The 13548-nt window shown below is 40.9% G+C and overlaps 2 protein-coding genes across 3 annotated transcripts in view; both read right to left on the bottom strand.

Moving 5' to 3' along the window:
- Positions 1–55: 55 nt before the first annotated feature.
- Positions 56–6800, bottom strand: LOC131893607 (uncharacterized). Its single transcript, XM_059243700.1, has 8 exons — positions 6641–6800; positions 5634–5854; positions 4305–4469; positions 3469–3614; positions 3246–3404; positions 2563–2638; positions 364–586; positions 56–287 (listed from the first exon to the last, which is right to left on the bottom strand). Exons 1-8 carry the CDS (start codon positions 6730–6732, stop codon positions 86–88), a joined length of 1284 nt encoding a protein of 427 aa, XP_059099683.1. The 5' UTR covers positions 6733–6800; the 3' UTR covers positions 56–85.
- A 3052-nt stretch (positions 6801–9852) lies between these two features.
- LOC131893606 (orexin/Hypocretin receptor type 1-like) overlaps positions 9853–13548 on the bottom strand; it is a 34436-nt gene continuing 30740 nt past the window's right edge. The window contains exons 6-9 of one of the 2 annotated variants that reach the window (XM_059243698.1): positions 11360–11529; positions 10697–10925; positions 10448–10600; positions 9853–10254 (exon numbers count right to left, since the gene is read on the bottom strand). In XM_059243698.1, the coding sequence (XP_059099681.1) occupies positions 9925–10254; positions 10448–10600; positions 10697–10925; positions 11360–11529 (882 nt within the window). In that variant the 3' untranslated portion in view covers positions 9853–9924. The remainder of the gene's footprint in view (positions 10255–10447; positions 10601–10696; positions 10926–11359; positions 11530–13548) is intronic. The other variant, XM_059243699.1, reaches the window with a different exon arrangement.

Genomic DNA, 13548 nt, shown 5'->3' with positions numbered 1-13548 from the left:
CCCTCCAATTGCTCAATGTCATAATCATCAACGATAATGGAAGACTGGCGATTAATGCAAATATGTATATTGACTTGAGATTGATTCACAAGGATGCCCTCCAATTGCTCAATGTCATAATCATCAACGATAATGGAAGACTGGCGATGATGAATGGCCTTTTTAGTGTTTGCCCCGCAGAATGAAAGTCCAAAATTCCAGACTCGAAGACGATCTCATTGTAAACTTCTGATATGTTGAAGTCGTAGTAGGATTTGAACAGGCGATTAGAATCTGGCAATATTGGTCTGAAAAAAAATCAAATAATGGATAAAATCTTCAAAAATATCATTCAGGAGTATCAACGACATTAACATTACTGACATCGACTGATTGTCGAGTTGGCCCCAGAAGTAAAAATGATGGAGTCTTTGGGTTAAATCGAGATCAAATCGATCCGAGGGATTAATTGGACGCTGGAATTGGCACCAAACAAAATCGGTTTCTCGATCCACATCGAAGTTTTGCAACCGGATGCGTTGCCGATGGCGATACGGACGTGAAGTGGAATCTTCGAGTAAGTAATGCCTCAACATTACAGTGTTATCTGGCCATGAAATAAAAGAAAAAAAACTGCATTTAGATCAAATTGGATTTTGTTCAATCAAATACTTCAAGCAGCATACATTTGTTTTACGGAGCAATTCGTTGATGAAATATTTTTCACTCGGCACGAACGTGGGAAAACGAATGCAGGTTATTTTTGAATATACCATGACCGCTTTGTAGTACGGAGGTTTGGTGAAACCTGCCGGGAAGTCACGTCTCTTCAACTGGATTTCTTCATTGCTTCCAACCCGATTAATACGAACGTGTTTATGCCCATCGTACATGTGGATCGGACCAACAGACTCAAACACGCCCATTACTCTTTTGTTATTCATCGACGAAAGGCCACACAGTATGAGATCCCGTTATTACTTGGCTACTCTCCAGACTAATGTTCCACTCTACGTTCTTCGCTCTATAAGACTTTTATCTCTACGAAGATTTCCCACTTCCGGTCATCCTCTGGAAGATTCAGGTAGGGGAAATAGCATCTTCATTCCATAGTAACTGAGTGAAAGGTTAGTTTTTGGTTACCATTGTCACAGTCATAAATTCGTGCAAATAGTAAGCTCGAAAACAATACACGTACCCGATGGGGTACTGTGAGAGATTTTCCGTGTCATGGATACAAAAAAAGCCAATCACGATTAGTTGTGAATAGTTGTATTCAATACTCAAATTTGATTTTTAAGCAATAATATCTTGCATGATATTATATTGTATAGATATATAAAAGCCATTGAAAATGAGCCCAATGTTCTTAAGGACAGTCTGCTACTAATTTCTTATTTCCACAATATTTCAAACACCAAGTAAAAAATAGAACCATACATCAAAGATTCGAATGGATTTCTTCAAAATGAATGCTTGTCACTATAGTCTGGCCTAATTGGCGCTTTATGTAGTCCAGTTACCTAAAAGTTAATCTCTGAGTCAGGGACGGCTGCCCCGAGAGCCCATCTGTCCCTGTCTGAGCTGAGTTAAAAAGAAGGCAGAATGGTCAACGCGGAAAACAAGCCCAAGAATCGTGGCACTTTTGTTCTCCCTTTTTCTCCAGGTTAACTTCCGCTGAGGACTCGCCAGTCCAACTCAGTACAATAAGGGCTCTTATTTGCAACGTCACCGGGCCCAAAGAAAACGGGAAGAGGCATGGTAGATCGCTAAATTAACTGCTCTTGCCTTACCTTGAACACAATTTCTCAATTTCTTTTCCGGACATTATGTGACCCGGGGCACTAATCATAAATAAGATTTTGATAGAATTAGCCGAAAACAACAGAAACGCATCATAAATCAAAAAGGAAGGAATTGGCCCAATCGACCCTTTGCTGGTAGGGGCTGAATGACGAAGCGCCCTCTGAAGTGCAGATCGTAAAACATATTTTGTGCAGCGTAAGGGGGCTATAATCCATCACTTTTGTAAAGGCATCACTGTTATATATCTAACGCTGAAAGAAAGTAAAGGACATGCAGGAGGACCATCCCTTGACCACGCTAAATGAAATTTAATCCCAATTTCGTGCGACATTTTGCTGTTGTGGCTTTTTAAACGAGCCATTGTGCAAATAAAAACCAGCCCTGCTAACGGTAGATGGTTGAACTTGTCTCAATGTCAAGCAAGACTTAAAAGTAATCCGTCTCGAAAATTCATGTCCGTAATTACGTGCAAATGTATATTTATTTAATGCTAAAAAGTGATAAAATACACCTGCACTGACTTTCCTTCACACCTGAATTAAATTCAGCGATTAAATCTACGTTCACGGTATTGCGCGATATCTTTTCCATTTGAGAGCTATCAAAAATAATGGTGTGTTAATGTGTGTACTGTCCCATTTTTCTTTACGGAATATAACATAGGCATAATAACTAAATACCAATGTAGCTTGTTTCTTTGACAAAGCTCGTTTTGAGCAAAGATGCTTCAACAGAAAGAAGAGCAAACATGTAAGAATGTTATATGGTTCAACTTACCGTCTCTTTGACAAGCCATCATATCCATGTTCCGGAGATTTTTACTGTCTTGGCCAATCCCAACAGCAACGTAAGACTGGAAATTGCCAAACATAGGAAGATTGTCTGGATTAACAAGCCAATTAATTTAAAAATGGAAATTTCTATTACGAGCCAACCATGCTTAAGTTGGAATCGTTTTCAGATTGTAGTAGTATCAAAGCCGTCAAAATTGGATAACTCTTTGCTGTAAATTTGGCGATTTTCTGTCCAATCAAAGAACACTGTATATAGTGATTTTAAATCTCACCAACCTTGTTTGTCATGTCAGATGACGCAACACTTATTTACATAAGCATCACCTCACAATTTTAAAGCAATTGGGTCAATTGTATCTTCTTTGTCTATTGTAAATGACTATGTTGCCTTTTTCTTCCAAAGTTTCCTTCCCAACGATTTGGCACAATTATTATCTTTTCCAATGACTAACCAGGGAAACTTCATTACTCCAAGACTCGAGTAGAGAACAGTCAGACTTCAGTGGGATCAAAATCAAGTGATTGATATTGTCCAAACACCAAAGCGAAAGCATTTGACACATTATTGCGTTTTTTGTATATTTGACAATGTCCTTCCTCCCTTATTTGGGCGCCATCTATCGGTGAAATTTCAAAAATACGATTTAACCCCACCATAGAACCTACCGTGCTGTTGGGCAGAAACCCTCCCAATTTGAAGACGATCTCGTTGTCCTTGGTTCGGTTCATGATTAACATGTAGGCCACGCCATCCGAATCACATAGAGGGGTGAAGAGACACACTCGAAAGCAGGACAAGGTTCGTCCACATCCTGAGGTTGAATCCTGGAATTAGGAAGACGTTCCGAACTAGGTTTCAGGTTCATGTTCAGAACTGTCTATTACTCACTGGGAAGTTATTGAAAGTGAGGGGCTCAGATGCGATGGTCACGTAAGCGTCGTTGAGGGCGATAGAAGTTTGAAATTGAATCGGGCCAACATCAGCCTCCGGAGCTTTCCAAGTAAAGGTCAGGTTGCCCAGTTTCAGAGGGCGCCCTAGGGTTGTTGTTTATATTTTAGCGGTTGCACACAGCACACGGTTTCTGGTTTCATCTATTGATGAACGAAACCTGGGGAAAAGATTTCTGCCGTTTTCGAGCTGCCTTTGACACCTTTGACTATTGCACAAGTGGGTTTAGCTTTGAATTGCAATTTATGTCGTAACAAAACGAAACCCAGCACAATATTTTTCTTTAATTGTGTATTCAGCACTTGCTTGAGGTCTTCCCCGGAAACGTCGGACTTTTATTTGTTTTACTTGTGACTACAATATTGTGGTTAGCGTTTGGAAACCCGGATTTCCCATTATTAGAGGCAACCGAATATGTCATTGGCTTGTTGAGAGGGATTTTACGTTTCTATATTTCCTGTTCAAATAAGAATTGACATTAATGTGCGGCTAGAGAGCGAAACATGTTATTTTCTTACCCCAAGAAAAATGCTAAATTCATGCCTCAAATCTAACAAATCCGACATCACAGACTATGTATGGCGTCTATTCAAAGGACCAGGTTATTTTGCACATCATTTGAAAAAAAAAGTTATCAAATCTAACTTCATGCGGATAAATCAATCACTGAGATTTCGACTCTAATCAACCAAAAACCAAAACAGAAATACAATAATGACAATAACTTTGGCTAGCACAAATTACGCTTCCGTTTTATTTTTCAAAGTTCTACTCACCTTTATCGACCACTGCTGCCCTCGGGTTTTGACGGCATCGTATGATTGCCCCAATACTGGGAATATCCACCCATGAGCCGACGTGACTGGTGTTCCCATCATCCGTTGGTCGACCACGTGCTTGGACCATGAAGCTATCGAAATACTCCTCCGCCACAATGGAAACTGAAGAGCATTTTGAAATTTGAAATGGAAGGGTCTCTTAGTGAATCAGATCGAATGTGATGGATGAGGAATTAAGTTTTCTTTAAAAATCGTTTCTCCTAAAATACATAAATGCGAACGAAGTCAGGCTCAAATTAAGAGTAACGGCTGAATACAACGGATTGGAAATGGAACCGCTCATGTGAATATTTGATCAACTTTTATGAAAGAGAATGTTGTCTTTTTATTGGGAATGGAGACCTTGACTGAAAGAATTCAGCTTCATGAATAGTTTTGATTTGTTACAATTTCACCAAAAATACTAAAAAACATGTTGCACGCTGTTTTTAAACATGCGCCAATGTGTTACAAGGGAACATGCAAAAAAGAAAGTCAGGGAAAAAAAGATAATTAAAACGGAACTACAAGTTGAGGGTGGCAACGAAAAGTATGAGACTCCTCCGCCAGGGTAATTATCCAAGGCATATAGGGCATGTCAAGTGAATAAAATTCAATGAAAAATGCGGTCCGACACCCTGATTTTGGGCATTATTGGGAGGGGGAACTAAGACACACATCACAGTCAAGTGGCACCATCCGCTCATTAAATTTTCAATAATCGTGAGATTTTGAGTGAGCTGTGTTACATAAACCCAACAAACTGAACATGTTTGGTGTTGATCGGTGAACGCATAATCAAATCGGCTCAATTCGGACATTGAGGCACGCGCTGGTACCAGCTAACAAACTTGCCTGCCAATGCCAGTGATGCAAATTTGTCACTTCAAACTAGTTTTAACGAAGCTGACCTTTCCTCATATAGCAATGTGAAACAAGGGTCAGCTTCTCAAAAAAGTGCTTGAAGCCCCAAACTTACATGACTGACACTGGTACCAGCAAACAAACGAACCTACCAGAGCTTGCCTAAACGTCCCCATATCACAATGGTGTTTGCTTAGACCAGCAGGTAAAATGAAAAAAAAAATGACAAAATTCAATGCATGCTCAATGCAGTTTGGCTGGGCATGTTGTCTGTGATTTTACAATTTACGTACGGATAGGAAGGTATTCTACTGATATAGCGTCGCTTTAGCACACCTTAGCCCTGGGAAATACGTTCATACCAATTGTTTAGAAATAGTATACACGGACGGATGTTCTTCATGGCTCGTATGATCTTCTCACCTTTATATTTCCTATTGCGACGATATTGGGTGGCACTGACCACAAGCTTGAACGGCGGATTTCGGACCGTGGACTTTTTAGGTGTTTTGAACACTATTTTATTGGTATCAAAGTCCACGCCTTCATTTTCCTGGGCGGGTTTGAGGGGCCCGATATTCAGGTCGGAGTAATTCTCTTCTTGATAGAAAGGGGAGAGGGTTCGGCATGAATCCACGGTATATCTGACGGAAAACAAAAAGTACATACTATTGCTGGGGCGAGTTTGAGTGCGCTCGAGTCTTTAAAAAAGGACTCGATTCGGGATTGATTCTTTCTTTAAATTTCGCAAGACGAGTCTTTTTGCTAGACCTGGCTCAAGTTTGACTCGGCGTCCGACTTTTGACGGACTCGCCACAGCACTGAGACATCATACATCACTCTTGAATTGTGGTACGAGTAATCAACAGAAAGCATACAGTGATTGTTATTCATCTTTTTTCAGATGGGCGAAGCGTTTGCAATCAGATCAACCGAAAATTGAAATACGTTATTGTTGCTACCAACAACTAAAATAGTCTCATTTGAAGAAAAAACGTCTCTAGCCCCGAAGCTTGTGGTTTTGAAAACATATTCGAATGTTAAATGTTCAATCCTTTTTTTTGCCGGGCTTTTAGAAATCAGATGAACTACATAAATTACGGGTGAAAGCAGACAGACATACTTGCATTAACCCGTTTCTCCTCTTGTTGTTTTCTAAAGCAACATTGATTGATCGCATCCCGACTTCAATATAGAAAAAAATGCATCAAGTACTCTTCCACTTCATTGAGAGTGGAAGCAAAAAGTGATATTCTCACCAAAGGCTCATATTATTACTAAAAACTATGGGGCGATGAGATATTCTAATAAGATGAACATAAGCGTGTTAAGGATGTTTTTGCAATTTCTCAAACTCTTCTTTTGAAATGCCAACCCAAGTGCGTTATTTCTCTCAAAACTCTAGAATCAATAGGCATAAATCGCTTTACCTGAGAACTTGTTCTTGAGCAAACACTTGGGACCCTTCCAACAGAAAGACTAGGCAAAGGATCCTTACGGTCAATCTGACTTGTCGTTCCATCACTGTCAAGTTTGGCAAAGCCTACTAGAGTGGCAACCAAGTTCTTGAATCTCTTTCAACTCGTTGAAACCACCCAACCAAGAAATTTGACGTCTAAAACAGGTTCGTCCGTTCATACAGGACTACTTTATCGCAGGAAGAATTAGCTAGCCTCTCCACGCGAGATTCACAGGATATTTGATAAATGATTCATCGCCAATCTTCCCGTCGTTCCACAAACGGCTTTCTCGGTTCTAAATCAGGACGCTTTACGTACCATTCAGTGTATACTAAAGGGTCCACACAAAGTCCTGTTACTTAGTAATCGGTTCATAACTCATTCATTTGTCAAAGAATTTTAACGAAATTTTTACACACGCTAGACCTGCATATTACGGATAGCATTTCCAAAAACTATTTAATATGGCTGCCTCTAGCCTTCACGATACGCTCCAGACGACCTCGCAGCTGGCATGGACCTGTTCAGGGAGGAAAGCAGCCCATGCCTTGATAATTTTGGACTTGAGGGTCACCAAATTCAACTTCGCAAACCTCGCACTCTAAAATGGGCCACATTGCAAGATCAAGGGGGTTGAGGTCAGGTGAGGAAGGAGGCCAAACCTTCTTGCTCCAAAAGCCCCGGCAAATGGTCCACACATCACTTGTGGGTGATCTTGCCGGTATGAGCGGGTGCGCCATCCTGTTGAAAGGTCTACAGGTCATCTTCAAGGTGCATTTGGGTCCATGGAAGTAACCCTTCTCCAGGATGGTTTCCACATATACCTTCCTGTTCATCTTGACCTCCCCCCCCCCGCCGGCACAGAGACCAACGGCGACTTCCCCGTGGCTGGCTTCATGGTCCTGAGGATGGTGCGGGCTCCTGGGGGGATCTTCTCAATCCCAGTTGCCAAAAAAACGATCATTCTGTGTGTTGTTCACCTGTTGAACACGTGAACATCTTCTTGTCCAAATACACATCATTGCGAGCCATGCCAGACTTGAGCCAATTGAAGAGAATCTTCGATCTCAGGAGCTTCTCTTCCTTGTTGGGTGCTGAAAGAAATTGGCGTTTTTGGAGACAATAGAGAGTCATTTTGAGGTCCTTTCTGGCAACATTTTGCATTGTTGAGGCTGACAAATTGACCTCCTTGGCCATCTTGGTGATGCTCCTGCAGGGATTCCTCCTGATCTTCTTGACAACCTTAATCAAGACCGGAGTTCCATATGACCTTGGACCAAAGTCTGTCTTGAACGCCTTCAGTCACTTTGTACTGGTCTACGGTTCTTTTCACCAACATCTTGTTGACATGGAGGACTTTAAGTTTCTTGACAATGTCTGGATTTTTCATTCCCGCGCAGTGGAGCATCACTATGTGTTCGCAAATCGTAGCCATTGGCAAACTTTCCGAAAAATGCTGTTTTTTTCGTTTTTTACGGTTTTTAGATTAAAGGTGGAAAATTCCAAAAAAACAAAAAAAATGCGTAACCTCGCTGACTAATGTATTAAAAACAAATTCATTTTAAGAAATGGTAACAGGACTTTGTGCAGACCCTGTGCGCTGTCAAAGCGGCCAAGACGAAGGTTCAAGGTAATGGATGTGTGGTTTTTCACTGCTCGAAATAAAAATGCAACGGAAAGAGGAAATGATGCGTAGGAAACGAGCTCAATTGGATGAAGGCACTTCCATAAAAATGGGATTCTGATGTTGTAAGAATGGACATCCTTCAATCCGGTTATTTTCATTGATCGTTTCCCGGGATTTAAAGTAGGACGGAGTTAACTTGCAAAATGATCATCGCACTCTTCAAGGGAATATGGAGTTTACTTTCGAAGCAAACTTCACTCAGCGTTGATAAAAGTTTTTTGTCAGTGAGTGTTCTTTCTCTCTTTGACAAGAGAGGAAGAGAACTTTGACTAAGAAAAAGCAGTTTGTTCTATGGCTGAGGCAGTCGTGTTGGCATTAACGTTTCGAACTTCATCTCTACCATGAGCATCCTGATCCATCCGTCGAGATGAATATGTGATTCATTTTAGATCTGCCCTGTTATTTTACCTTTTTTGTAGCTTAAAACTCATCCTCCATGGATCCATTGGAGCTGCCGGTAATTGGAACGGTAGCACAGNTAATGTATTAAAAAAACAAAATCATTTTAAGAAATGGTAACAGGACTTTGTGCAGACCCTGTGCACTGTCAAAGCGACCAAGACGAAGGTTCAAGGTAATGGGGAGTTTACTTTCGAAGCAAACTTCACTCAGCGTTGATAAAAGTTTTTTTTCAGTGAGTGTTCTTTCTCTCTTTGACAAGAGAGGAAGAGAACTTTGACTAAGAACAAGCAGTTTGTTCCATGGCTGAGGCAGTCGTGTTGGCATTAGGTTTCGAACTTCATCTCTACCTGGAGCATCCTGATCCATCCGTCGAGATGAATATGTGATTCATTTTAGATCTGCCCTGTTATTTCACCTTTTTTGTAGCTTAAAACTCATCCTCCATGGATCCATTGGAGCTGCCGGTAATTGGAACGGTAGCACAGGTGGTAATTGCTGTACTATCTATCATTCATCGAAGCCTCATTTCCAAGTGTTACGGGGAAGGACCTTTCAAAGGAACACGTTAGCGAGTTCCAATTTATAAAAGTCTGGTAATGATGGCTGAATGAAAGTGAAAGGAGTTAGTTAGAACCCCCGTTGGGAAGCTACTTACACCGAGCGACCACAGTTGTTGTTATTTTTAGACGTTGATTATAATAAGGTCGAGCCCTTTAGACATAGCAATGAAAGAGCATGCATTTTTATAAGATAAGAACGAAGAACTGGGGTTTTAACGGTCTGAATTATGTTGTGCTTTTATTCTAAACTAGTGGCTAAATTGTTGAACTTAAAGTCAGTTATCTGATCGGAACAAGACAAATCTAGTTTGAGATGATGGGTCAAGGAACTAAAAGTACAAAAAGTTGGTTACCTTGACCAATAACTTTGTTGTATTACGAATTCATCAAGAAACCTTCGGTAGACCAAATATCGTATAAAGCTTACGTCGAAACCATTAGACCAATTGTAATTCTTCATTTTTATAGTACCGCGGATTCATTGTTGCGGTTGATAAAGCCCTTGAAACCTCCTCCAAAAACAAAGCTGATCGTTGAACAGAATAATATGTTTTTATATTGATCGCTTTTGGCACCATACAAATCATCGTCAAGTACATAAATCATCAGCACATATTATCGTTAGGTCGGGGAATCTGGAGCTCGGCTCCGAAATTAGGGTGCCTCAGGACTCGCCGGGTGGACGATCCGTACAAATTTCCCGCGCCCACATTGTTCGAACTGCTCTCCCCTTTCATTATTCTGGTCGGGCCGGATAGGCAGGAACGAGATCGAAGGTGGCGGCTGGGCAGGTCTTCCGTTCGACTAGAACCCGCTCTGCGGCAATTATTGCCGTTCGACCCTCCGTCTTGTTGGTGAAGAAGATTGCGGTGATTAGTTTTGGGACTGGGTGAATCGGCCGTGCATCGGCAAGATAAGATCCGGCGATATTGAGCCTATAAACGAGAACGAGAGTGTTTGGTGGTTATGAGAATCATTCTGTTTACGGATCAAGAAGTTTAAACAACGGTTTCTTGTCATTTAGGGTTTAGTTGTAACGGTTTCCTTGATTTTGATTTAAACTTGAGTTTTCTCACTTTATTCCGAGTCCCTGAATATATAATGCTCTCGAAACCTCTCATTGTTTACCTTGAATTGGGCGGACATGAAGTAGTAAATGATGGGGTTAATGGCGGAATTGAAGTAGCACATGCAATGTGTGACAATTCCTGCTGCCATGAGAACCTGAGTCACTCTCTCGTGGGCCTCACTGTCCTGGGTCATGTTTTTGTCCACGAAATACTGCAAAAGCAAAAGCAAATCATGTTTTGGTCATGACAACATGAACGTGTCCTAGAGGAGTAGAGGTGGTGAGTAGAAAATAGGAGCTTCTATTACGTTAACGATGGGTAGCATGTGGACGGGAAACATGTTGAGACTGAACATGACGACGACCACAATCAACATCTTGGCCACTTTCCGCCTGGTCTTGAGTTGATTGTCCAAGGTTCGGTTGGTACAATGATGGAGTCGAGTCTCGGGTGCGGCAATCATGGAAGGGTTCCCACCTGTCGAGTTTGAATTCGTGGAAAGCCGGACCGTGGCAGACCTGAATGCAAAATGGGTTCTATATTTGGAATGGAGAATCTGTAGTCGCAACGGTCTCAAGTACGCTGATGTATGGACTGTCTAACTGTCGATAGATGTCTACTCGATCCAGAAAATTTATCCTTGTTCCAAGTTGGTCCCAACTCCCAAGTCATTCAATGAAGGAGATTGTTTGCTTGTCTCGGCTCTTTAGTGATATCGTGTCAAGACGATGCTCAGTTCCACTTGACGTATCACAAAGAATTGTCTAGATCACAGTTGATCAAAGGAACAATGTGCCAAATGACCCCCAATGGCTGATACCATTTTCAGAGTCAATAAACGGGGCCAGGCCCCAGATAAATAAGTGCACCTCTTAATCATTATGGACCTACTCAGCCTTTTCTTTGCCGCCGTCTAATTGGACATGACGACTCACAGATAAAAGAGGAGGATAATGAATGAGTTGATTACCTGGTCAGAAGATTGACTGAGCTGGACGTGCTCCCATTGATATGACTGCTGTGGCCCTCCGTGGGCGTTTCTTGCGTTCCTGGAATGTTATTTCGTCTCCAAAGTGTCTTGCATATGTAATAATATGCTACCGACATGAAAGACAGAGGAAGGCTGTATAAAAGAATGGCCTGAAAAAGGAAAAAAGAAGGGATCATGAATGTCATTGAAGAACCACTGAGAAAGGCTTAGCGCTGGTTTGAGGGCTCGATGGCCTTCTCCATTTCTTCTTTCCAATGCACAGAACCAGGTCAGGCTTAAGGAGTCTTTACCATATTCGACCGTGACCTTTTGATCAATGGTGATTGCGGCTAATTGAGAGCTTTACTGACCCTCTCCCTAAGAAATAGATAGCTCTCCCTTGAGCCCCATCCTTTTACATTTTGGGTAATATACGGTATATAGAGTAGCCTAATATCATCCCAAAAGACGTCAAGCTTTTATCTCAAAGGATGACTCAATTTGTTCTCAGTCCTTTGTCAAAACATTATAGCCCTAGAAATATTGCCACCATCTGTTTGATGTGAGACATTAAGCCCTTTTTTCCTCCCATCGTGGCCTTACAACAGCTATGTTGAAAAATGTTCTACAGCGTACTTCCATTTCATTCTCCTCCACTTGGTTTTCACATTCTCTTGAAAAAAGGGAACAACACCCCGTTGAAGCTCATCCTTAAACATCGAGAATCACAAAATCCCGTTGAGTTCGATTGCTCATTCTTAGGATGGTTTTGGTAAAAGGTGTATCAACAAAAGGTCAAAATATCGTGGCCAAAGAATCCAATATTATTTCATTCTCCTATGGCCACATGTGCGTAAGAAGAGCGGGGAAAAGCCAGAACAGATTGGGCTCTCTGCACTATTAACAGATCAGAATGGAGCTCCATTTTATGACGACAAGCGACGTTTTATTTGGGAAAAAGAAACGTAAGCGTGTAAATAACCGAAATGTATTTGGAGTCTATGACAATAGCAAACCCACAATTTGAAATGTGTTCCAATGAAACGTTGATTCTCAGGTTTCCACAAGCAACATTCAAGAGCTATGAAAGGTCATCATATGTTGAAGCTTTCAAGTCTCACTTTTGAAGGGTCTTGTTGATCAACTGTTAGCGTGTTTGCGTTTTCATTTGAAGAAGAATTAATGCCCTAATTATGGGTTTGATTGTAGTTGGTTAATTCCAGTAGTTTTGAAGTAGCCAATCTAATTTGAAACTCTCGATTGATTCCATCTGTTACCATTCTTGGTCGTGTTTAAAGAAGAGGAAAACGCTGAATATCTCTGAGAATTTCAGGGTTTATCACACAAAGGTTATTTTCTGACTACTGATTATTATGAATATGCATTCGGTTTGTGGTCGTTAAAAATTCCTATAGCGCTGGTATAAATAATGGGCATTACAACAAATGTAGAGCATGCATGATGAACTAAAACATGGGAAACGTCAAATTTACTTGGACAGCTTTTATGAGTTTGCTTGTCAGATGGGAAATTGTTCCAACAAGAATTACACACTGAATGTGTCAATAGTAACTCAATCTCTTTCAAAATGATACTCTTTAAATGCAGATGACGAGGGTAAAAAAGCCGTATATACGGTATGTTAACAAATACAATGACGCATAAACAGTTGATTAGAAAATAAAAAAAGATAATCCAAATATTCAGGTACATAATGTAGTAAAAAGTAAAAGCTACTACTTAAACACCCAAACCAATATATGGTTGGTTGACCCATGGAATATTATGTAAAAGGCAATTCTTCTCTATTTGTCGTGTTGAATATTTCAAATCCAATTGATGCTTGAATCAGAACGTCAATGGAATTGGTGGTATTTACGAAACCTATCAAAACTAATCAGGCCTCACTGAGTAAAAGGACAAGGAAACCTTGGGTATTTTCTTGTTATGTAAGCAGTCCTTTTAGGGGTTCCAACGTTAGCTCGGTTTCCTAAACTCTCTTGAAAGTAGAATTACTATGGACCGGCGTTTCTACTACTATTCGCACTCAGAATAGGGGATGATATGGAGTAGGTTAGCTGGGATCTGATATCCCAAAGGAAACCAATATGTTATGTCATTAACAACATTCAAAGCAATCTCTCTCTTTCTCTCTCTCTTTCTCTCTTCGCCTGTCCTGTTCGCTCGGT

Source organism: Tigriopus californicus, chromosome 2 (genome assembly GCF_007210705.1).
Source record: "Tigriopus californicus strain San Diego chromosome 2, Tcal_SD_v2.1, whole genome shotgun sequence".
Classification (NCBI taxonomy): Eukaryota; Metazoa; Arthropoda; class Copepoda; order Harpacticoida; family Harpacticidae; genus Tigriopus; species Tigriopus californicus.
This window is presented reverse-complemented; position numbering and strand designations above follow the sequence as displayed.